This window comes from Mugil cephalus, chromosome 17 (assembly GCF_022458985.1).
Source record: "Mugil cephalus isolate CIBA_MC_2020 chromosome 17, CIBA_Mcephalus_1.1, whole genome shotgun sequence".
In the NCBI taxonomy this organism is placed as follows: domain Eukaryota; kingdom Metazoa; phylum Chordata; class Actinopteri; order Mugiliformes; family Mugilidae; genus Mugil; species Mugil cephalus.
The window spans coordinates 19,727,294-19,752,504 of NC_061786.1; the positions used below are offsets into that span (position 1 = coordinate 19,727,294).

Here is a 25,211-nt window from a genome sequence, read left to right on the forward strand (position 1 = left end):
ACATGAATTTGAGTGAAACACAGAGTTTGTTTATCCTGTCTGAATGCGTCACATGAATCACAGGATGTCAGCAGGAATAAAACTAATCCCGTGCAAATAGGGTTTTTGTTTAGACACGTTTTTACTGTAGGCCCTCTTTCTGTCTGCACCAGAATCAACTATGTTTGCTGCAGCTTTACTGTATTTGAAAGTCGTCAGCGGCCCTGCACCACACCGTATCCTTGACACCTCGCACACATAGGCCGCATACAACGCAACGGTTTGCGCTTCATAACACCCCAATTTAACACTTGGATTAAGGCACAGCAAGGCAGTGCTTCTCCGAGCTTGTCGTGTTGTAGGAAATGCTAATTGGATTCACCTGGCCGGGGCAGCGGACCACCACCCACAGAACGCCCTGAGCCAGCACAAAGAGGGAAGAAAAGACATGAACAGCACCGCTGAGGACAAGGAGGCCACGAATGCTCAGAGGAAGGGGAGGAGAAGGGGGGGGGGGGGGGGGGGGGGGGGGGGGGGGTGACTAAGAAAGCTTGAGAAAAAGACGAAGAGGCTTAAAAAAAAAAAGCCAGAATGAGAAGATTAGTTTACTATGCAGCTGCTTTTGAAGTTTCCCTTTAAGAGACACAATTAGGAGGGAAAAATTTGCACTGGTTTAGCGTGCTATTAAAACCATACATCTGGGCAATTAAAAAGAGCTACCCAAGGTGTTCAAAATTGTGTCATAAAAGTTAACAGGTCTGCACTGCTCAACAAAGCCCTCTCATCACAGCACACCTCGCTCCCACCTCTCGACATGTGCCCTGCCGCTGTTTTTCCTGAAGGCTTACAAAACAGCCAAACTCTGCATTTCACCTCTATTGTAAGCATATTCGTCATAATTCAGCCGGTCGTGCTGGGTGTCGGCCACAGATTTTATGTACCATTGAGCTCTGGACACATTTTGCATGCCTTCTCTGCAGGCCTGACATGTGTCATACTGGTTTGACTGGTGCACTAAAGCTTCACTGCGTCGTAATGGCTCAAATTAGTTGTGGAAGGTAATTTTGGTGTATTTTTGTCTTTGATTTGCACCAGGCTGCCCAGAGGGGAAGAAAGTGGAATTCATTACAAGCTTGTTAGATGCCCTCACCACAGACATGGTGCAGGCCATAAACTCACCAGCCCCCTCTGGTGGCGGGAGGTAAGTACAGTAAATTATTATCTAGCTCTTGGTCGATTCTTTATGCAACACCTCAAACTTATTCATGATTTTCCTTTAAGTAAATAGTTCCCTCTGCTTTTCTGAAACATAAACTATGAATTCCTTTTTTTCATTAGCAAAACTAGCTGCTCATATCATGCCATACGTCACTGGGCTGTGTCACTGTCTGAAAAGATGAACCTATTCCAAACTAAGCCAGGCTAAAGAAGAGAATATATTAAAAATAATGTTGTTCCAAGCTGAGGTGTAATAAAGCTGAGATGTCATTTTGTGCCCTAAAACAAGACTGCCTGAAATAACCGTATATACATATATATAAAAGAATGTTTTTGGCACATGATGAGGTTACATGTCAGACGTGCAATGCAGGATCTTAAACACACACATCAGATTTTATTCCTTTCTTGGGTCTTCTACGTTCCTCTGTCCTTTCCCAGATTTGTCGAGCCCGACCCCAGTCACACTTTAGAGGAGAGGGTGGTGCACTGGTACTTTGCCCAGCTGGACAACAACGGTAGCCATGACATCAACAAGAAGGAACAAAAACCTTTCAAGAGGTACCTGAAGAAGAAAGCCAAGCCCAAGAAATGTGCCCGCAAATTCACCGACTACTGTGACCTGAATAAGGACAGGGCCATTTCCCTGCAGGAGCTGAAAGGCTGCCTGGGCGTCAGCAAGGAGGGTAAGAGGGGAAGAAAGAAGCTGAAGCGGGGGTGGGGGTATAAGAGGGGGGGGGGCTGAAAGTGGTTTGGCACGGTTGTGGAGCAAGGTCACAACCTTCGCACGAACCTCAAGCCAGCTGGGAAAATCTGAACGCAGAAACTTCAAGAACTAGACAGCTTAGATAGCCTTTGGCATCCAGTTAGGTAGCGTTTTTCTTTTAAAGTGTTCAAATTGGGAATATCCTGAGTCAGCTGAACGGCTTTAACACTGTAATAGAAGTTAATATTTCATTATCATTCCGTGGTTTCAGAAAGTCAGGTCGGTAATTTAGCGTGAAAGATGATGTGGTGCACGTGACAAACAGATGTGCTGGCAGTCTAAATAAGGTCCACCACTTCACTCAGCACTCGCCGAGGAATATTTAGACAAGGCTAACGTGGTGTATTAGCAGATCCCTCATCAGAACTCACCATGAGCTTACAGAGCGCTGCTAACAGAGGTCATTAGTAACTGTCAGAGGGGCTGCTGCCAGGTACACACCAAACTTTAATTAATGATGGTTTAAGTGAATAATGGCTTTCACAGTCACATATGTTTATATTATATTAACATAACGTGTTTTTGTAAATTGCACTTTTGCACAGTTATTAGATGAATATCATCTTAAAATGTAATAATTACCAAGACATCCTGTGTGAAGCTAAATCCCTTTGTATTCCCTGTTTTGCAGGAAGCTCAACGACAAGTGGCAACCAAGGGACAAGGCAAGGGACAAATTTGTTCAGTAAGCCAAACTAATAAGCTTTCACTAACCCTCTGGCCTCTGGCTTTGAGCGCAGCAGTTGGCTTACCTGTGTTAAAACTACTAACAGCAGCAGCATTTGGTGTCCCTGTGTGCACAATTGTGATTGGCATCTTTTGTTACGCGCAATTGGTGGAAGCTGAAGATAGTGAAACATTGCTGTTATCTGCAAAAATCCTAGGCTCCTTCTTTAAATGTCTAGTTTTACCTCAACATCAGTTTAATCGGGTTTATTAGGGGTGGGCGATACTGGGAATTTTGGTATCAATCTGATACCAAGTAAATACAGGGATAGTATCGCAGATACCGACACTAATACTTTTTCTTAAAATGTCCTTATCATTGAACAACTTTGGATTTTTGCCTTTAGTTAGTTGATTATGATAAAATACAGGACAAATATTTAGGCAAATAAACATGTTTTTAATCAATGAATTACAATATAAAACTATTTAACAGCATAAAATTTTTAAAAATGTCCCTTTTATGGCGCACAATTGTTTTGTTTTGTTTTGAAATAAGAAAAAAGAACAATGTAACTTGCATGAACTCTGCGAGGAGTACTTTTGGGGACATATAGAAAAGAAATTGTAGTATCGATCCAATACCGATACTGGTCTTGGTATCGATACTACCGATATTTAGGCCGATACACGCAGTCCTGGCATTTATGAGCGAGACAAGCAGCAAATCATCAGTTCCAGCTCTTTTTGTCATTTAGAAATCCTACTCCCACTTTGAGTTGGATACCAAAAATGGCAAGTCAACAAGAATAATAATAACAGTAATAATAAAAAAAATAATACAAAGAATTTATTTTACTGGTCGCCTGTGTCTGTCTCCATCTTTCTGACTCAATCCGTCTCTCGGGATTCTCCCCCGGTGAGTGATTGCTGGTCACGCTGGTGCTGCCGACTCTCGCCACTGGGACAGTTCAGTGCCACATAGCACTGAGGTCATGTGTTTACCCTGGCTCTGCCTTGTAGCACTCGGAGAACAGTGGCTCTGAGCGGGCATAACGTCAGGGTTCCCAGACCCTGGGAACGTCTGCCAGGATCAACAGCCGCCGTATTGGAGGAGCAGAGTGGAGCAGGGGAGGCTCGGCTCGGCTCGGCTCGGCTGGTTGTTTTTGCTGCATTCACTGAATCTATCACCTTCACGCTCAAGAGCTAGAGGTAAATGGCCTGACAGCTTTATATGGCTGACACTCAGAGAGAGAGTGAGGTATGTAGAAAGAAAAGTAGAGACTGCTTGAAAGGATCAGGAGGCTGCGAGAACATATGGCAGCATTCTGCCTTTGCTAAGATAGACAGCCATTTTGTTCAGGTATGCCTAGCTGTTCCTTAATGGCCTGGATATCTTTAAGTCAAGCTGCCTCTGTCAGGCATTAAATCTTATCGTGCCTTGTCGCAACTCTGGGTTGTCGCTTAGACGTATTTACAGTTTACAGTACGTGCCTTTAGCTGAAGGGTTTTGGGGTGGGGTGGGGTGGGGTGGGGGGGACTGGGCACATCTGCAACGAGGTTCCTCGCTCTTGACACGTTGGCAGCGGCGAAGGGAAACATCTGAATACCTTGTGTGAGATTTGACTTTGTGCAGAGGGTGGCATCCATCCTCTAGAGACACTGCAAACCTCATTATAGATGGGATACGTAGCAGGAAGCCTGGGGCTGTCTCTGCAAACCCATCTCACGGTCACGCTATTGGTTGGAGGGTTCAATTAGCCCCTAGCAGTTTGATGAGTTTGCAGTGTGCTTCAGCAGCAGAGGTCACGATGTTCTTTTTAGAAAGTTGCAACCCTTAGAATGAGTGTAAGATATTAGAGGATGCAGTGAGAGATTTGAGTTTGCCTGATGCATCATTGGCTGTTTTTCGAGAATGACAGGATATGTATTTAAAAACTAGGTGCACTATTGAAGCGGGAATATATGCGATTACTAATAATTTTAACTCTTTAGTAACATGTTGTGTATAGTGCAAGAACGGTAACCAAATGTTTGATTTTGATTTTGATTTGAAGATTACAATACGTAAAAGTTCTGGAACATTTAAAACAGTTTAGTTACTTAATTATTCTGAAAGTTAATCAACATCAATTACAATCATTAGTTGTAGATCTAAACTTGTTGGAAGATTGACAGGGAGAAGAGGTCATTGATTAAGATACGTAATAAATAAAGATACGTATGTGGAAAAAGGTTTGCATCTAGGTCTGGGTGTGACTGCCATTTTCTTAAATTTGATTCAGATTCACAGCGTCTCCATTAAAGTTGAGATATTTCAGATTCTAACCAGTTTCACTTAAAACTAAAATGAAAGTCGATTGCAGATACGATTGTTGTATTTCCACAATATTTTACCTCTAGTTTCACATCTTGCATACTGCTTTGCTTTTGCACAGCTGTTCTCTGTCGCGTGCTTTTTAAATCCCATCAGTTTTCAGGCCTGACGCTGCTCTCAGGGTTTTGGATCGCCCTCACACATGAACTGCTGGTGCATATTTAAAAGTCCATCCAAGGATTTTATGAATTGAGATCTTTCAAATCAAGATTGATGAGTATGAGTTTTTCTTTTTTTTTTTTCTAAATGAATCGTCAGAACTCTAATGTGGGAAGAAGAGTGTGGATAAAGAAATGTTTATTTCTTTTACCCATATTGACGTAGTTTAATTGGATGATGAATTACACAAATGTATGATCATATCATCATAATATATTAGCAGCACTGGTGAATAGGAAAAAGAATAATGAGTGTTACCACCTCTACGCTCTAGAGGATGATTTAATCTGACAAAGACTATTTTAAAATTCCACCGCTGTTTTTTTAGATGACGTTGGTACTGGCAGAAGCAAATGGTTTTCTGCTATTTGTATCATGTCTGTTGTCTGTTTTATGTCAAAATCCTCTTCTTGCTTCCTCTCGTCTGCTTTCCTGCTCACCTGTGCTCCTCCTCTGTTTGTCTTGGCCGAAATGAAAGGAGGGCATTATTAAACCGGCCTGTTGGCACCGAGGCTGCAGAACCATTACAGAGTCCAGAGCCCTGTCCTCTCAGGCTCTCAGAGCCAGCAGCAATTACCCCGCTCTACTCGTCTATTAGTAACTATGACATCAGATTAGACTGGAAATATCAGAGGCCATAATTTTAACATCACTACCTGTGATGAGTTTGCTACTAAAATCCATGTTCTGCGAAGCAGCCGCTGAATCCGTCCTCTTAGCCACGTCCTTTCTCCCTCCGTTGCCACCACCATTCCCAGCTCTTGAGCCAAGTGTCTTTATTGGCCGGTCCCAGGTGAGACGAGGCGATTCACCACTAGACAGGATCTGCTTTCAGCTCTTTATCACGGCTGGGGCCAAGGTGTCCGGGGAGAGGCCGGAGGAGCTTTGTGTTGTTAATGGCACAGACAGAGTCCTCAGTGAGTGGGGAGAGGGGAGGGAGAGGACCATTCGCTGCTCTGGAGCCTGGTAATTGCCGAGCCAGTTCATCAGCACCACTGTCGCTCCGCTCAGTACAACGGAGACATTTATCCGAGCTAAAGAGAGGAGCAGCATGACTTCAGTGGAAAGAGGCATCAGGAAATATTGTGGTGGTGCTGTAAAGTTTAACAGGTACATGTTGGAAAGGTCAAGGATTTTGGAAGGAAAGAATAGACTTTTGTCCAAAGATCTCTCCGTTGATTTTATAATTTAATGATTACCAAATGATCTAACGACTGGCCATGTTAATGAGACATTTATTGTGTATTTAATGATAAATTATAATTATCTTGAGGTCCCCCCTGAGTAATCCATTTCTAATTGTACCATTGATGATGTATGGATGGGCTCTCTAGTAGCAACTTGTGAGTACATCCAGTCACTTAAAGAGGCAAAGCTCGTAATATGCATAAGTTTAGTCCTTGATATAGTAATTTAAACCAGTGACCAGCTGGGTGGTGGAGGCGTCGAGTTCGGTGATCAGAGGATCTCGTCTCTGCTTTTTGCAGATGATGTGGTCCTCTTAGCTTCATCGAACTACGACCTCCAGCTCTTACTGAGGTGATTCGCAGCCAAGAGTTAAATGGCTGGAATGAAGATCAGCACCTCCAAATCTGAGACCATGGTCCTCAGTTCAAAAAGGGTGGATTGTCCTGCCTCAAGTGGAGGAGTTCAAGTATCTCAGGATTTTGTTCACGAGTGAGGGTAGGATGGAGCGCTAGATCAACAGATGGATCAGATTGGTGTCTGCAGTGATGAGAGAGCCAAGCCTTAAGGCAAAGCTCTAAATTTACCGTTCGATCTACGTTCCAACCCTCACCTATGGTCATGAACTTTGGGTAATGACTGACAGAACGAGATCGCGGATACAAGGGGCCGAAATGAGTTTCCTTCGCAGGGAGGCCGGGCTCAGCCTTAGAGATAGAGTTAGGAGCTCGGACACTCGGGACAAGTTCAGAGTGGAACCGCTGCTCCTTCACGTTGAGAGGAGTCAGTTGAGGTTGGATGGGCATCCGGTAAGGATGCTTCCCGGACACCTCCTGTTAGAGGTGTTGTGGGCATGCCACACCATAAGGAGTTCTCGGTGTCGCCCAGGACACGATGGAGGGATTATATCTCCCGTCTGGCCTGGGAGTGCCTGGGGTTTCCTCCAGAGGAGCTAGTGAAAGTAGCTGGGGAGAAGGTCATCTGGACTGACGTTGCTGCAGTAGATAATGACGACGAAAGTTGTCCTGCATTGGGAAGTTAGCTTCTAAGAGTGTTGTGTACCAGGCTGTACGTAAACTGCTTTAAGGTTTAGCATTTTAAAAATAGAGGTCTACTGAGATTCACTCGCTTTTGCAGACAGCCTCAAGTGGTTATGAGTGGAGCTGCACATTTTGTTTTTTTTACGTTTATCATTTTCTTACTCTATTTAGCCACTTGTACCTAACTCAGGTCAACATCCAACATTTTGATAAACTGAACAATATGTCCATTTTGGACTCTCCAAGAGCTCCAAATATTTAACTTTGTGTGCCACATTCTCTTCTTCACTTTTGATTTGATCAAAAATGTGGTTCACAAAGTCTTTTGAAAACATGTGGGGATTTTTTTGGGGAATTCTTTCTAGAACCAGAAAGAATTGAAAAAAAATGTGCAGTTCATCTAATGACCACTTGAGCCGGTCTCTCTTTGAGCACAGCAAAAGAGAAGAAGGTTTGCATATAACCTGATTGAGTGATGTGATCTGGTAACACACAGCAACTTAATCAACGTTTAACATAAAAGTGTCAAAGTTTAAACTGCGAACAGTCGGCAGCTGGTTCCGCCCGCTCACGGTAAAATCAAAAGGCAATAATGTTTTATTTTATACACTTAAAGTATATGTAAAAGTGCCCGCTGTAAGATTTACTCATATGGAGGGTGACCAGTGATTTACGGAGCGATGGACGGGGCTGTGATGCGCATGCTTAGAATTAAATGCATCGTCTGAGACTAAAGAAGCTTCCTGAGTGAAATCAGCTGGACTTCTATTTCACTGAGAACATGAGCAGCACTGACAGCATCTGCACATGCTGCTCTCTCAAACACATACGCAACCTCATGTAAGACAGTAGTTTTCTATATACACTGCATATGCGACATAGAAAAAGAACGGCGTACACACAAGGGCACTCAAACAAGACAAATGCAAATCCATATATAATGCATACATCCTACGCTCTCAGAAGGACCTCTGCTCCTCTGACAGCCATCTGTAAGCAATCTCAACTCTCTACCCATCTTCCTCTCATTCTTTTTTCCCACCCCCCCTCCATCACCCACGTATCTGATTGATGAGTGCGCCGTCCCCCTGCAGTTTCAGCACTACAACTCAAAAAAAAAAAAAAAAAAGTTCAGGGACATGTTAACTTATGGCTTGGTTGTAGCACAGTGAGCCCATGCAATGGTACATATTTGTGTGTGTAGGTGGTGCACAGCTGCCAAACAGCTAACACGTTGACTCTTTAGGATAATTAATAACAAATTAAGAGGAAGAAAATGAAGAAGTTGTGTTTAAATGGGTTTACTTTTGTCATTTAATAAGAAAAGTCTCACCTAACCACCTCAATCAGAAGAGTACGGTATGGCACAAGGGAGACCTACAAAATATTAGGAAGGTGGTCATAATGTTATGCATGATCGGTGTAAACAGTACATCTAATTAAATAATTTATTTAGTGTCTGTGTAAATGGTTAAATGTGTTATATTGTCCATCAAAGCATGGCGTGGTAGAACCGAAGAAGATGATGATGGTGAGACATGAACTACATGAACCGAGACATCGGTTGCAGAGGGTGGATCTGTTTCCCACATGGTCCTTCAGACAGACACATGTACAGACATTCATACATATACAGTGTGTTTGTGCACTCAAGGGTTTGGCTGATACATCAGTGGCACACATTTGCTTTAATAATGTGCGTTAGGCCGTTGTCTTGTAAAGAGGAAAAGCTGTGTGTGTGTGTGTGTGTTCTTGTACGACTATCTTTCTGAGGACCGGTTTGAGTTTTACACCATCAGATTGAGGACATTTGACAAAGTGAGGACACTTTCCTCGCGTCTTTACGAGGCTGTTTTAGGGTTAAGACTCAGTTTTAGGGTAATGGTTACAATTATGTTATGTCCTCACAAAGATGGTCATACAAACAATGAGCTTGTCTGCATGCCGGTCACTGAAACATACGAGTGAATACGTTTTCTTTTGTCTCTCCGTCCCTCTTCTGTTCCCAGTAGGTCGTCTGGTGTGAGGAGAGAAGGTTTGAGAAGCTGAGACAAGAGCAGAGGGCACAGAGGGAAGGCATCTGTACGCTTGCTGAGAGGAAAGAGAAAGATGGAGCAGAAAAATTAAGAAGTTCCTGAGTAAAAAAAAAAAAAAAAAGACAAACAGAAAAACGAGAAAACGAAGCGGCGCCAAAATATTTGCACTTTCTCCTCCCTGTGTTTGACATTTTATCTGTTTATGCGTGTTTTTTTTTTGTTTTTTTTTTATTTTGTTTTCTCTTGAAGTGACTGAAAGTTTCTTGGTAAGAATGAGAATATATTTGTAAAGAGATGCCAGGCTCATCACTGGAGGAGCACATACATCTCCCTGTATGTTCAGTCGGCCGTTTTGGTTCATTCTGTCCTCGGAAAAACAAGAACAGGCACTAATTTTACATTTTTGCGGCGATTAAATTAAACTTACAGGCCCCGAGTTGAACGTAGCAGCACACAGGCTGGTGGAAAAACTCACAGAAGACAAATCACTCTCAGCCAAATGACCCATTTCAGCAAATTTGTAATTTGTGATTTGCATTTAACAATGAAGTCTAAATTATCAGCAGAGAAGTAGCTGCATGAATCCACTTGCACTGAAACAAAAGCTTCCAGACACGTGAACATTTCGCCTCTAGAATCAAATGTTGTTTCACCGTGACCCGTGTAGAAGGAAAGCTAATTTTTACTTACTTAGCTTAAACAATTTTTTTAGGAAACTTAAAATTGATGCAAGAACATGACCGACCTTTCTCGGTTATCGGTGCGTTCGCGCATGCATTGCAAGCTGATGCAACTTTATGCTAGCCATGTAACTCATTTCACAAATTTAAAGAAACCATTTTAAAATCGGGCATAAAAAAGACAAGTCAGTTAACATCTATTTAATCCAAATAAACTAGCCTGATGGAAAAGAACTGAACAAGACATAGAAGAAGAAGAAGCAGAAAGAAAAACAGAGAGAGAGCTTTCAGTTGGGCAAGTTGTAATTATTCCTTCTTGTCAGCTGGTATTAGTCATGTTTCCTGTGATTAGACAGAGGAAGATAATTCAAATTTTGTCTTTTTCATTAAAAGAAATACAATATAGAGACAAAGATATACCTATTGTAGCACCAAACAAAAATTAAACAGATGAAATGAACATTAAAGGTGCGTTATGGCATTCAAAAACTTGAGAGACACAATCCTTACATACCAAGCCTCATATTTACTCATGTTTTAGCTCCATTTTAGTCTCCACCAACTGGTAGTTTAGCTAAATGCTAATGGGTAACATACGGAGGGCTTGTCACAGCTCATTTTCAGTTTGATGAAACCACTGCAATGAAAGAATACATTAAGATTGTTGGAAAATACTATGTTAAAAAAGGTTTTAAAGAAAACTGAACGTGCAGAGTTGTGATCATACTTTCTTCCTGCTGGTGGTTGAACACATTATATCACAATCAAGGCCATTGGTTTACAACGTGTGTGCAATGTTATATCCTGTTACAAGTCGCTATGCACAGTTCTGCAACTGTAAAATAAGGTTAATTTTGATTTTCACCAAACTTAAACAAAACAAAAAAAACATTAAGGGTATTTCCAGAACACTGGTGCTGAATTCCTTATGCAGCAGTCATATCTTTTTTTTTTCTTCCTCTGTTTTCTTCCACTACAAATTGGGATTTGTAAATCTGTGACCCCCTGGCGTCGATTTTATTTTTCCAAGTCCGTCCAAAAAAAATCTGTTTCCTTTATGGTGCCAGGAAAAACAGGTGCCACCGATGAGTAAACCCAAACCAGTAAGTGGACTGAAAAGTTTACACGGCTCAGAATTTAGTCCATTTCAGCTCATTCCAGCTGTCACATACGAAGTTACGGAGTTATTGATGTGACATTTACAAACAGAGTGATTATTGGATACTCCCAAGTAATATCAGAAGTAATTTTGTGTATGTGGATGTAATTACAGTCTGTCCTCCAGCAGCTGATGTCAGTCTTGGTCTGTGAAACCCTCAACATTGCGCATACTGGAGCTTTGCCACCTTATGCAAGATGGTTAAGTCTCTGAAAGTACCCCCGCAGGGTGTTAGATTAATAGGAAAATGGCTGAGCAGACATGGGGAAAAAACACTTATGAAGAAGGTTTGGATTGTAAAAAGTAAAATAAAATTTCCTCGCTCACATTTGGGAGCAATTGAAAATTGGAGAATGGTGCCTTTGCTGTTGGGATCTGAACGCTTGTGTGTTTGTTTTGTGTAAAGAGCTCATGAGACAAAAGAAAAGAAAAAGTTAAAGGAAAGGCTCCTGTTGTAAATATGTACAATAAGCTTTGTTGGTTGGTCTTACTAAACTGCATTGTGGGGCATTTGGGTGTTCGCTTCCTTCACTGTCATTCTGACTTCTTGTAAAAAATATATATATATATACTTTTCTGTGTGTCTACACTATGTCAAACATTAGGCTACTGCAGTAGCTAATCCACAACAATGAAATGCTTAAAGCAGACTGCATGTTATCCACCGCGGGGAGTGTTTATTTGATCCATGGTGAAGTTTGTTTTACTATTCCAGCTCGTGTTTTACGACCTCTGTCTTCATCGCTATACACAGTCAAGAATGTATATACGGTATCTGGTGCTCAATCCACTGCAATCACCAAGTTTGGTCCAATTCCAACTGGACGGCAACGCCAAGGAAGAGAAAGAAAACCTGTCTTCTTCTTCTTCCTCCGACGGCTGCGCAGTATCTGTCCCGAGTGCCTGTTTCAATGTGGGTTTGAACACTGAGCTTGTGTGTGTGTGTGTGTGTGTGTGTTTGTGTCTGCTGAAGTGCTTCCAGACGCTGCAGATCACATGCGAGCTCTAAAACAACCCAACAGGCTAATCACTGCAAATCACAAAGGGGCACGTTTGGTGGAGGAGGAGGCTGGAGACGGCTGTCAGTCCGATGGGGAAAAAAGCCAGAATTGTCTTGGACCAACAGGAATGCCAAGACCGGGATTTTGATATTTTTTTTCTTAGTTACAGTTGACACAATAAAATCTGACATGTTTTATGTGAAACTTTTAACTCCCTAGCTATTTGAAACTGACACAGATTTTTTTTTTTTTGGAGACCAAATTGATAAACTGCTTGATTTTATGAGGTGTATCTTGGCACCCAGCGGTGCGTACCCCTCATGTCGTCTCCCACCTGAATGTAAAGCAGCCGTAATGAGAAAAATGTCTGTGGACACATTAAATCCTGAAACAAACATACCAGTCGTTTCACATTTGACACCTGACACTTATAAACTGAGGTAAGACGCACTTAAGAGTTAAATTTAAACGCTCAACAACCGAGTCTGGCACAAAGCTGCCACATAAATAAAAAAGTGTACATGCTACATGGCTACTTTTTACTATTCTGCTACTGCTTGTGACTCAAGCTATTACCGCAAAGAGTAAAGGATGTATTTTTTAAAAAGTTTCATAATTGTGCTTAATAATAATAAAAACTATTCCAGAGATCTTGAAGCAGTTTTATCCCATGTCTGTAAACCATCTTCAGCCTCGGAGAAGGAGTTTAACACTGCCCCCTAACGGCCAACATGGTTCACTGCAGGCTATAAATTCACACTGAAGCCCGGTTTATTTTTCCATGTATGCACAAGGAGCTTACACGCACAGCATCAACCGAGCTGACTGAAAATTTATGAACTGGCAATAAATATTTTGAAGAAAGTTCATGTCTTTTTTTTTTCTTTACTGCAGACTCACGCTTCCTTTTCTTCTTCTTCTTCTTTTTTTTTTGTTGGATGTGCAACAGGAAAGACCTCTGTTTTACAAATGATGACGCTCTGAAAAGAATTAAGGGTAATCCCCCGCCCCCCCCTGTGATTTGAGTGCCGAACCCCGGACTCCACAAACGCACCCGTCTTTGCCCCGGTGATGATTTGTGCGTCTGATTTAGTGATGGGACTTCAAAGGTGTGGATGTTGTCAGAGCATGAAGGAAGGTGGAGGTGGAGGGGTAAGCGCTTGTTGGTGAAGTGGGGTTGGAAATTGGAGGTGGAGGGAGGGAGGGAGGGGGGGGTATCACAGATGAAATTGGAGCCAAGAGGCAGCTGCAGTACATCTGTCTTGTACTGACACATGTGGCATTTGACTTCCAGTGTGAAGTTCAAAAGAGTTTTATAATGACGCAGCTGCTTAGGGATGTGTGTGTTTGTGTGTGTGTGTGTGTGTGTGTTTTCTCCTTTGTTTAAGGTGGGGTTGAGGGTGGGCGTGTTGCCGGAGGGGGTTTCATAGGTGAAAGCAGGAATTTGGGTTTTTGAAAGTGACGTGTGGGCAGTACAGGTGCTGCGCGATGTTTTTTTTTTTTTTTTTTTTTAATGAGGCTTAAAACTTTCAGAAGGGCGTCAGTTTACGTTTTTTTTTTCTTCCCCTCTACTTCTCTCTGAATCTGATGGTGTGATAACAGATTTTACTTCCAAAAAAGTCACTAAAGATGTCCAAGATAGCCTCAACAACTGTAAAAACAGCTTTGATCACATGCTCTTTCTTTTGCTGCGTTTCCTTGAGAATAAACCAAAGGATTTATGGATAAAAAAAAAAAAAAAAAAAAAAAAGATTATTTCTGTGTAGCCTGTCTGGGACTGTTGGCTGAACTTAACACACACTTAAAAGTGCCGTTTTGGACATTTTGTAAACAAAAGCACTCAAATGCATTGTTGTAGTTTATTTTGAAATAGGATTTTTAACTCCAATGTTTTTGCTCATTGACAGTAAATCATATTCAGGGATCATATTGACAATCTTCCACATGTTTAGGTGTGGATGAGTAAGTCCTCATAGTTTTTTTTACCCCCCCCTCCCCTCCTTTGTGTGCGCATTGAAACACTTAGAAACAGATCAAAACCACCATTACAGGTAATTTAGAGAGGGCCATTAGCATCTGCGATAGCTAAACATTAGCGGCGGGGGCGGGGAAGCTGTGTGTGTGTGTATTTGTAGGGTGGGGGGGATGGTGTGGAGGGGGGGGGGGCACTGTTCACCATTTGTGCCCGATGCCCTCTGTGCGTGCAGCAGCACCTGCCCAGCTGCCTGAGCGCAGGGTCAGAGGGGTTGCCTACCAGGAGGCCAGGGCTCAGGGGTGAGAGGTCACGCTCCAGACAGGCGTATCCACACGCTGATTAGGAACTCAGCTGCAGAAACAGAGCTTGCAGGTGGATGACGCATTTTAACCCGTAGCGCTAACTACTACTTTCTTATTGTGTGTTTGTACTTGTGGGCGTTTAACTAACTGTGCGGCGCTATCTAATGACTGACACTCAGTTATTGTCCAGGCAATCACAAGAGGAAATAAGTGTCTTAAGATTGTTCCTTTTAGTGAGTTATTGATCCCTGAAATGTGTCTACATAAACTAGGAGAAAACTAATAAAAATACAATCCATCATCTATTATAGAATCTATTTAACGTAAAGACTAAAGTATCTCTGTGTGTCTTGAGTGAAAAATCCATATTAAAGCTGATTGAATGAGACATACAATTATCTGTTCACTTCATCTTCATCCATAAACTGCAGGCCTCCAGTGTATTAACAAGACCTAATGGAACTTTTTCATCAAAACTGAAATTAACTCTCAAGTGAATGCAATATGCTTCCATTCCCACAACTAATAGGTTCGCTAATACAATTTAGTGCACAGTGAGTCGTTTTGTTCGCTTGAAACTATCCATTAAAGTTAAAGTTAACACTGCATTTCCAAAGTCGGCAGGAAATATGACCACAATTACTTCCCCCGAGAACAGTGGTCAATCACAGCGACCATAACTACATAAAACAAAAAACTAACCAACAAAAAACACAATAAGAACAACTTAAAAACAACAGACGCCAAATTGTTTGATGTGTGTGTGTTTGAGGTTTTAGCTCAGCTTGTCTCTCTGCTAACATGAAGGGGGTGGAGTTTATGAGCAATACTGCAGCCAGCCACCAGGGGGAGCTCCAAATTAAATTGTAACTATTTCAGTTCCACTAATAAATAACAACAAAACAAATATTTGCGATCACTCCTCTTCATTGTATGTTACGTTACTTCTCAGTAAAGCTCTTAGCGTTAGCATCTTTTATTTATCTACATTTATCATAACTGTAATAACCTGAAACTGAGGCTAGTCCACTTTTCATGGATGGATGGATAGATGGATGGATACTTTATTCATCCCAATAAGAAATTCACTACTTTTTTTTTTTTAATTTACTACATTTACTACTTCATATGGATCATTGTTCCCAGTCTCACTGTATTTACAGATACATTTCACCATGTTTTTGCCACTCAGGGGGCGTGGCCTCTGTGGCAGTGACATCAATGCATGACTGCTATACTACAGCCAGCCACCAGGGGGAGCTCCAAATGTTGTGGCTGCACTTTTAGTCTATGCATTTACCCTATTAACCCTTTAAAATAAATACATTATATGTCTCTTCTTTGCGTTGCAGATTTCTTAGCCAGTCGTAGCAAATAATCGCAAAAATAACACATAAGAATCTAGTACCATCTATTGCATCTATGAGGCTTTTCTGCGGATGATCTGTTTTCCATCACCTCTTACCCTCAGGGGACACTTAATATTTATTTGCACATATTTTCGTGCGTTTTATGATAAAGCTTTATTTTCATGCACAAATGATGTGGTTTGTGGTGAGGCCAGGGAATGCGTCCTCCGCTAACATTATGATTAAGTTCATCTTTCTTCTCCTCCGTTCTTTTTATTCATTTGGCCCGTTGTTCTCGGCAGTGAAAATAATCAGATTCTGCTCCGGTTGGAGCCACTTAAGAGGCGAGGTGTGTGTTTTACTGGTGAAAATGCTTCATGTGCAAATGTGCACTTACTACATGCCGACATGCGAACGAGCGCACAAACCGACGGTCTAACAGCCATTCAATAAGGCTGGATCGGATTAAACGTCACTGATCCATGAGAAGAAACAGGACGAAACAATAAGGACGGCACAATACATCACACGAAAATAAAGCGGGGGAGTTAATGACATTAGGATTCTAAGTGTAACTTCGTTGGAAAACGTGGTTCACATTACCTGCATATAATATACGCTCACAAACTTTAACCCCCTCCTCACAAGCCTGCACACAAATATGCACTCAGCAGCGTTTGGGTCCGGATCACTTGCGTTTCAAACTAAATTATTGAATTTGTAGTAAACTACTTTTGGCAGTAAATTCTGTTCTGGGAAGCAAACAGCAGCAAAGACCCTAGAACGGAACAGAGCAATGACAGTAATGACACTAATGAACAGACACAGCATTAAAAGAGGAGCTGGGGTGGAGGCGGGTCGCAAAGCAGCTCGCTGGGAAACGGCAAAGGACTAAAAGGACTCGGAGGAGCCAATGATGCTTCAGTGGAGGCGTCAGCTGAGCAATCAGCTGATATGAGCTGGTTCATACATTAACTCTGGGCTTGTGAGCTCATATAGTTCAGTTCAGATTTATCTGTAATCCTGAAGGAAATTAATTATGCAGCAAACATCAGAGACACAATGGACAAGGACAACATCAAATGACATCAACAGAACACAATAACCACTATAAACGTGACAATTAAAGTGCAAGGTAGGAGTGCAAACAATGCGTGAAGTGCATAGTACTAAGAAATGAGAAGTAAAAACTATGTATGAAACAAGTCCGAATAAGTGCAGAGCATGAAAGAGGTGCATGGGGAGTGCAGACAAACCTATTCCAGGAAGTTAAACCTATTTATGGAGACAGGGATTAAATATAAACATATAATAACATAAGCATGAGCAACACATCAGGCGAAGGAGGCTTCAGCCCTTGGTTTTCTCGTTATCTTTTTTATTCCTTTGACTAGAAACAGCTTAGTTTGGGATCTTCAGTTTACCAGGATATTTTTTTTGTGACACACATGCATCCATCCTGGTGCTGTTACTGTTAAATCCTTGAGGCTCCACATTGTCACAGCATTGTGAGATGGGCGTCGACCGGCCCTGAAAGCAGCATCTCTGCCTCAGCATTTCTCCACCAACGAAGCGCAGTCCTGCTTCATTTTAAATGAACTCTCGTAAAGCCTTACAGGAAAGCAGATTTATACTATTTAAATTATTAACAGGCACTGATTCAAGTCAGAGATAGAGGAGGGATTACAAGAAGGATTACTCAACCTGATTCTGGGAAACCCTGTGAAGATGACCTGTTACTTAGACATTTATGTTGATGGGATAAAGTCCAAAATTGCAAAACAAACCGAATTTAAGTGAAAATGTTAACTAGTACATTTCATTGTCAGTGGTAGGGTGTCTTTGTCTTGGTGTATGTGGGGGGAAGTGCTACGATCCTAGTATGAGTTGGTTGGACCAGAACCAATCTTCCCTCAGTTCCTAGAAAGACATGAGGAGTTAGATGAAAGTCTATGAGCTACTTCTCGTTTTCCAGCGTAATGAACACCATCCGAGGACACGACGTTTCCCGCAACTCCACATATACATATTCAACACACACACACACACACACACACACTCAGCTGAAGCACGTGGCTGCATTATTGCCTGCTCAGTGCTCCAAATGGAAACCGGTTCCTTTTAGGTCCCTGGCCTGGGATCAGCTTAGCTGCGTCTAGAGTTAACGTCAGGTGTTCCTGTGAACAGATCCTCGGTCAGTCCGAAGTCGGGACGTCGGTCAGCTGATCCATGAGAACCGGAGGAGGCCCACGGTTGCCATTCTGTCAGGTCTGCAGCAAATTCATCAGCTGGGTGTGAATTCATCACTGGACTCGCTGGTCCAATATGTGTGTGTGTGTTTGTGTGTGTGTGATTATATCTGAAACTCAGGGATGAAGACGGGATCAATGTACGAGGCTCAGGAACAGTGTTGAGGAAAAGAATATCTAGATATGTAGATACAGACGTGAGGTTTCGACCACTTTTCATTTGAATTCGTGCTACAAGCCTCTGCTTTACTCCACAGCACAGGTAAGTTAAAGAGAGTGAGAAACTGAATGTAGGATGTATAACATATGCTAATGTATATTTGTTCTAAAACCATATTATCTATAGTTTTGATGAGATGTAGCTGGGAGAAAACTGGAAAATTACATTTTAAAACCACCAGCATGTGCATGATTTTTCTTTTTCTCACCATACGTATGTGTAAGTGTCAAAACTCGACCAGAAGAAAATAGATGCTCCTACATCGAGAGAGAGCGATATCCGTCTCACCGCGACTAATGGCGTCTCAGGAGGTTTGTTCCTTTTAACCCTTTTTCTCTACAAATTAAAACACAGGAGAACTAGAGGATGACTCACTTACTATATGCCTCTTACCGATGTGTAAAAATACTCTGCTGATCTTTACAAATAGTCATATAGGACTGCTTGTATTGAAAAAACTGGTGGCATTAGTTAAGTCTCTGAGCTGTGAGTGTTTTATATATTGAGAGTATAATACAGAATATTATTTAACAGTTATTGATGTTGTTGTATCATCCGTTTAACGCAGCTAATGCTAAGGGTTAAATAAATATATTAAATGTGTTTTTTTGGTGGGATTCATCTTATCTTAAATGCCACAGAGCCATCTGACAGCCACACTCCTGACCTCCATCCTTGCAGCGGTGCTGGGCTCCCTGCAGATCGGATACCACACGGGCAACGTCAACGCTCCAGCCAAGGTGAGCAGAGCCGGCAGGAGCTGAGGGGCGAAACACGACAAAAGGGTTTAAGGTCAGGTTGTTCGGGGAATGGAGGGGTATGCACGTCACAGCGAGCTGAAGTCTCCATGGTTACGGCCGACAGCAACTATTTCAGTTCCAACAATAAATAACAATAAAACAATAAACTGAATATTTGCGATCACTCCTCGCCATCCTTTTAACGTCCGGTCAGACGCTACAGTATTGTATGGCTGACGCTACTTCTTAGTAAAGCTTCTAGCTTTAGCATCTTTTATCTAAACTAACTGAAACTGAGGCTAATTCACTTTTACAAATCCATACTAGTTCGTATGATTCTTTGTCGAATCCAGTTGTCCTTAATTTGATCTGATAATCCACATTTTTCTTGGTCTCGCTGTATTTACTGATACATTTTACCATGTTTTTGCCACTCAGGGGGCGTGGCCCAGAGTGGCAGTGACGTCAATGCATGACCTCTATTTTCTTTCTTTTTTTTTTAAGATCTGTTCCTGGTTTATCTGTGTCTCCACGCTTTTTAGTTCGACTTCCAGCCTTTGTTTTGATTCAACTATTCCCATCTTTTACAAGAGAGACCTCTCCAAGAGTGAGGGCAGCACACTTATAAAATCACAGAGTTGCATAACAAAGATAAAACATTTGCCCACAGACAAACCAGACTTTTTCAGGGATTCTACATCTTGAAGTTCATACTGTAGGTTGCTCCATGCGGCAGGAGCAGAAAACCTAGAAGCTGCCTTTCCATTCCAGTTCGTAACTTAAGAACCACTAATCGAAGTATGTCCTTTAGAATGAAGACTTTGTTTATCACATTCCAAGGGAAGAAGGAGAAGATGAATAAGGTAGCAGGTTGAATTAGATGGTAATACTTTCAGAGTTCTGGAGCTTCTCATTGTCAGAATCCCAACAGTGTCACAGTGTCACATGTTTAGAGTTTGTTACTTCATTTGCTCTCAATCTTACTTATAAATTGAGTTTAAAGAGTAAGTGAAGATCCATTCTTCAAATAAACTGTTATTTCAAATGCAGTTTTTCATTTTGCACACACAGAATACCACTGAAATCACAGACGTCCCGTTCTGGCTCATATTCCATGAGAGGACCAAACAGACAGTCATGCAGAGGCCAATGCTCCTTTCAAACATGCCTGTCAAAGAACTATTTCACAGCCCGAATAAAACACTGAATAAATTTAACGATCCCCTGAAACTCTGCGGCTCAGCTCCAGGCCTGGCTCCTCTCGGCTTTTTCACATGTGGACGGCACTAAACTCTACGTCATAAACGCCAAATGTATCTTTGAATAACCTTAAGATTTTTTTTTTCTGCAGTCATCTTCTTAACTTGTAAAACACGCAGTACTAATGCAAACTAGTGCAAACTGTGCATCAGTGTAAACCCTCTTTACTTATACAGCCATTACTGTTGCAAATCGTGTCTTGTTTTTAGATCATCGAAGAGTTTTTCAACCACACCTGGAGAACCAGACACAACCAGTCGATGCCAGATCACAGTCTGACTATCCTGTGGTCGCTCTCCGTCAGCATTAAGGACTTTGGAGCTTTGCTGGGCTCACTGGGAGTAAAATACCTTGCAGATTCTTACGGCAGGTAAAAAGACAAAGTAAACACATTTTTCCTTTATTTTTTGCCGACTTTCCACAGTTGATTTCGTTTTCAATGCCGCCTACTTCCAGGCGTAACTCCATCTTGATAGTCAACTGTCTGTCTGTGGCCGGAGCGTGTCTGATGTTTGCCTCCAAGGCCAGCGAGTCATTCGAGGTTCTCATCCTGGGACGGTTGGTGTTCGGCCTGTTCTGTGGCCTGGTGATGAGCCTCAACCCCCTCTACATCCAGGAAGTGTCCCCCACCAACCTGAGGGGGGCCTTTGCCACACTCAACCAAGTGTCCTTTGCCACCGGCATCCTGGTGGGAATGGTGAGAACAACGCTGCCAGTCTTGATTTTTATTCCCTTCAGGTTGGCTTTGGTCAGAGGTTGTTGGACAACTGTCTTCCACACATTTCCAATAACAGACTGTCAATTACTGAAGGTCTTACTTTTGTGCATCATGGCCAGTTTTATCCTCATATTTGTGGATGACGCTAATAGTAAACAATTAGGCCAAACATGATGACCACCTTCCTAATACTGTACAGGTTTGCCATCAAGGAGTGTCATTGCTATGGGGTGGGAGTGCCTGGTCTGGCCTAGGTGGCTTTCTTTTTTTATTATAGCTTGCGTTTGTTGAGCAGTTGCGGCTATTTAAGTCAGTCCTGTATTTGCCTGCTGCAGGTGGCTGGTCTGGAGACGGCGTTGGGCACAGAGCATCACTGGGCCATGATGCTGTCCCTGTCTCTCATTCCAGCCCTGATACAGTACCTGGTCCTGCCTTTCTGCCCTGAGAGCCCTCGCTACCTCCTCATCAACCGGGGAGAGGAGGCCAAGGCAGAAACTGGTGGGTCCCTCTCTGGTTTTAGTATGAACAATTTATGATTGATTGATTGGTTGATTTATTGGTTGGTTAATTGGTTGGGTGGTTGGTTGATTAGCTGATCGGTTGGTTGTGTGATTGGTTGATTGGTTGGCTGGTTGATTGGTTGGTTGGGTGATTGGTTGGTTGGGTGATTGATTGGTTGGTTGGTTGATTGATTGGGTGATTGATTGGTTGGTTGGTTGGTTGTTCGATTGATTGGGTGATTGATTGGTTGTGTGATTAATTGGTTGGGTGATTAGCTGGTCACCTGGTTGGTTGATTGTTTGGGTTGCTGGGTGATTGGTTGATTGGTTGGTTGGTTGATCGGGTGATTTTAATAAATGTTTAGACGTAAATTATAGTCATATGGCTAATTTCCATCCTGAATCCCATTAGCAGGAAAAAAAAGCAACAAAAAAATGCAAAAAAAAGCAAAAGAAATAACAATTAAATTAATTAAATTTTGCACATGATTGTTTTGTAAATATCCCTTTGTTGTTATTGCCTATAACCCTCTGCCACTATTACAATATTATACACAAGATTCCACAGTTACATATGATGCATTGCACATCCCTCTTATTCACTATTGCACATATCCCTATATCATTATACATATTTACACTTATGCACGTCCCTTTAACACTATTGCACATATCCCATTATCACCATTTCTATGATGCAGCATTTAAACACAGTCATCCAGCTTCATTGGTCACACAGACATGAGGTGGAGAAGTTTTAAGACTCGTAGGAATCAAACCAAAATAATTTAATAACCTGCCGCTGTGACCCTGTAGCTCTGCTGAGGCTGAGGGGCAGTGTAGACAAGATGTTGGCTGAGCTGGAGGAGATGAAGGAGGAGGCTGCCCACGCTCAGACCGGGGTCACTATCCATGAGTTCTTCAAGAGACGCAGCTACAGGCAGCCCATTATTATCGTCCTCATCGTCAACTTGGGAAGCCAGCTCTCCGGATTCAACGCGGTGGGTCGTAAAACGCATTCTATCTTTTTGTGATATGATGCTCGTTGTGATGAATATTCAGCCACAGCTCAGTGGAATGTCCAGTATCCCACTAAAAATCCTAAACTAAACCCAATTCCTCCTACTTTCTTCTAGATAATCAACTATTCCACCAAAATGTTCCAGACCAACTTCGACCAGGCCAAATATCTGACTCTGGGTGTTGGAGCTGTCAATGTGACCTTCACTTTGGTAGCAGTGAGTACAGATACGTAGTCAGCTAATGATTCCCTCTGTAACTGACTACGTTTGATGCAAAGTGCAACCAAATCTTGGCTGTTGCAGTAAACTTTTGTCACTAGTTTAACGGTTTGAACACTAACAAGATAACGTTGCATCTTAATTTTAAAAGCAGACTTGAAATGTGAGCGGAGCCACCGCTCTGTTGTCTCTTCCCTCCCCTTCCCCCAGGTCTTCCTGATGGAGAGGGCAGGGAGGAGGAAGTTGCTCCTGACTGGTTTCATCTCCATAGCTGTGTGCAACTTACTCGTGACCATAGTCGACTCGGTCCTGGTAAGACCTACGTAGCTCAGTGGTCGTTATGTAAACAACAAGTAAACCGTTGTTGATGCAGTTACAATCAATCAATAAGTACTAATCAATGCATATATGTATGTAAAATAAAAACAATGGCTGCAGCCTCCAATAAATGAATATGTAACTAGCACTTAACTGGTAGGTGGAGAATTCTGGTGTTGGTCTTCCTCATTATAAATGCGTCATATTCTGTGTTGTGGTTTAACCTGAGGTGTTTCACAAGGTTTGTTGTGTTGCCACAACTCAATAGTTTAGTTACTTTCTAATGTTCCACCACAATACCACCAATGACTGAAGTATCGAAAGTATTTTGATTTGAGAATCGATTGTAGAGCATAAAGACCTGGTATCAGATGTATCGATACCGTTGACTATTGACTCCATGAGACCCAGCTCCTTGTTTTATGGTGCATCAGTCTCAGTTTCGGTGCCACTCATGTCTACTTTGTTCTATACCTGGGGGAGGGGGTCATCGCTGCTGTTCTCCTTGCCTTAGTTTTTCCACGTGGGAGGGGAAGGAGGTCCCAGAACAGAACTATAACTCCTGGCTGAACTGTGAATGTTTGCGGAGGTTTGTTTGTGAGCTCAGGCTGCGTATTGTTCACTTGTGTGTACACCATGCAGCACCTGGTCCCAGAGCTGCGGAGCCTTCAGGTCCTGCTGGTGTTCTGCCTGATCTCTGCGTATGAGCTGGGCCCGGGTCCCATCTCCTGGTTCATCGCTGCTGAGCTGTTCGACCATCCCGGCAGACCCATCGCCATGGCCTTCACCAGCATGCTCAACTGGGGAGGGAAGTTTGTCCTGGCTCTCCTCTTTCCTCCATTACTGGTACAATTTTACAATTTTAGTTTTTTTTTAAACTGCTGGCCTGTGTGCTGTATAATTAAAATAGACTTCAGGGGAACAGAGGTGGATTTCTTTGTTTGCTTTTGCAATTTCACCTACACCTTAGAGACGTGGCTGTTAAACTCTGGCTATAAATCTGTTGAGTTTGCTTTAAACTGCAGCTTTAGTAAAACAGATATAAATCTTGTAAATGTTCTACTTATTTATTACACTTATAAATCTATTCCTTTATCCCTTTAAAACCAGGCTGAAATAGTTTAAGAAGTAATTAAATTAACCGTTAACCAGGGAAACAGAGCAGCCAGCCTGAAACTGGGACCAAATCAAACAACCTTCTTGTTTTTCTCCTTTCTCATTTATTTCTAAGTGATATTTTATATGCACATATCCTGCTAAAGTTTGATTCTTGTCTCACACACAGAAAATCTGTGGCGCTTATGTCTACCTCCTCTTCATGAGCGTGGCTCTGCTCGCCTTCACCCTCACCTGGATTCGCCTCCCGGAGACGAAAGGCCGAACGTTCGACGATATTGCGGAGGAGTTCAGAGGAGCGGAGGGCATCCCTCTGCACAATAAGACTGGGTTCAACACCTTCACCTGACACAGCCCGATATAGTTTCAGTTTTATTTCTCAAGTTTTGGATCCTGATTGCGGTCCTCACACCACTGAACGAATGACTTCAGAGACACTTCTTGTGATAAAAATAAAAAGCCATACTTAATCAGCGCAATTCACAAATCTCATTTCTTCTTCTTTAGCAAAATCTGCCTTTCTCAAAAAAGAAAAAAAAACAACAACAAAAAAGTTCGGCCAAAGTTATCCCGAACAGCCACAATCGTCCTTACAAATCCTTTCAAAAGTCACAACAACAAGGAAATAAATAAATAAATAAAAATATTGCAATCATTTTGCAATCATGTTAAATGCACTGACTCTTTCAAGTTTCCTGTTGTGGTTGACATGGCCTCAGTTACTTTCCCAACAGTTTAAAAGTGAATAATGGCTAACATTTGTACTGCAAGTTTTCAGGCATTCCTGATTGTCCTGTTTCCAATGAAACAAATCTGCAACAAGTTATTAATATAGTTCTTGGAGAAAGTTGGTTTTGTTTTTCCTTCACAAGCAGACGTATGAAGCACCGAGTGAACGTTTCAGTTAAAAAAAAAAGAGAGAGAGAGACGCTGGCTACGTTTACAATACTGCAACCT

General features: G+C 42.1%; 2 protein-coding genes across 7 annotated transcripts in view; both read left to right on the forward strand.

Moving 5' to 3' along the window:
• The window catches only part of smoc1 (SPARC related modular calcium binding 1), a 57,303-nt gene extending 44,173 nt beyond the window's left edge, over window positions 1-13,130 (forward strand). For 4 of the 6 annotated variants that reach the window (XM_047610567.1, XM_047610570.1, XM_047610571.1 and 1 more), the window contains 4 exons: window positions 1,075-1,180; window positions 1,639-1,883; window positions 2,595-2,628; window positions 9,400-13,130. In XM_047610567.1, coding sequence (XP_047466523.1) covers window positions 1,075-1,180; window positions 1,639-1,883; window positions 2,595-2,628; window positions 9,400-9,439 — 425 coding nt within the window. In that variant the 3' untranslated portion in view covers window positions 9,440-13,130. Of the gene's footprint in view, window positions 1-1,074; window positions 1,181-1,638; window positions 1,884-2,594; window positions 2,649-9,399 lie in introns of all 6 variants that reach the window. The other 2 variants (XM_047610569.1, XM_047610568.1) reach the window with 2 other exon arrangements.
• Window positions 13,131-18,229: 5,099 nt separating this feature from the next.
• Window positions 18,230-24,860, forward strand: LOC125023347 (solute carrier family 2, facilitated glucose transporter member 1). Its single transcript, XM_047610573.1, has 11 exons — window positions 18,230-18,403; window positions 18,586-18,672; window positions 19,003-19,101; window positions 20,571-20,731; window positions 20,818-21,058; window positions 21,415-21,577; window positions 22,396-22,580; window positions 22,716-22,817; window positions 23,031-23,132; window positions 23,781-23,984; window positions 24,424-24,860. The coding sequence occupies exons 2-11, from the start codon at window positions 18,613-18,615 to the stop codon at window positions 24,601-24,603; spliced, it is 1,497 nt and encodes a 498-aa protein (XP_047466529.1). The 5' UTR covers window positions 18,230-18,403; window positions 18,586-18,612; the 3' UTR covers window positions 24,604-24,860.
• The last annotated feature ends 351 nt before the right edge of the window (window positions 24,861-25,211 follow it).

Bases quoted from the DNA above. Each gene is read 5' to 3' on its own strand.
- LOC125023347 (XM_047610573.1), top strand. From the start codon at position 18,613: ATGCTCCTACATCGAGAGAGAGCGATATCCGTCTCACCGCGACTAATG. The intron at 19,102-20,570 runs GTGAGCAGAGCC...TCTTGTTTTTAG, and splicing joins ACGTCAACGCTCCAGCCAAG to ATCATCGAAGAGTTTTTCAA. The intron at 23,985-24,423 runs GTACAATTTTAC...TCTCACACACAG, and splicing joins TCCTCTTTCCTCCATTACTG to AAAATCTGTGGCGCTTATGT.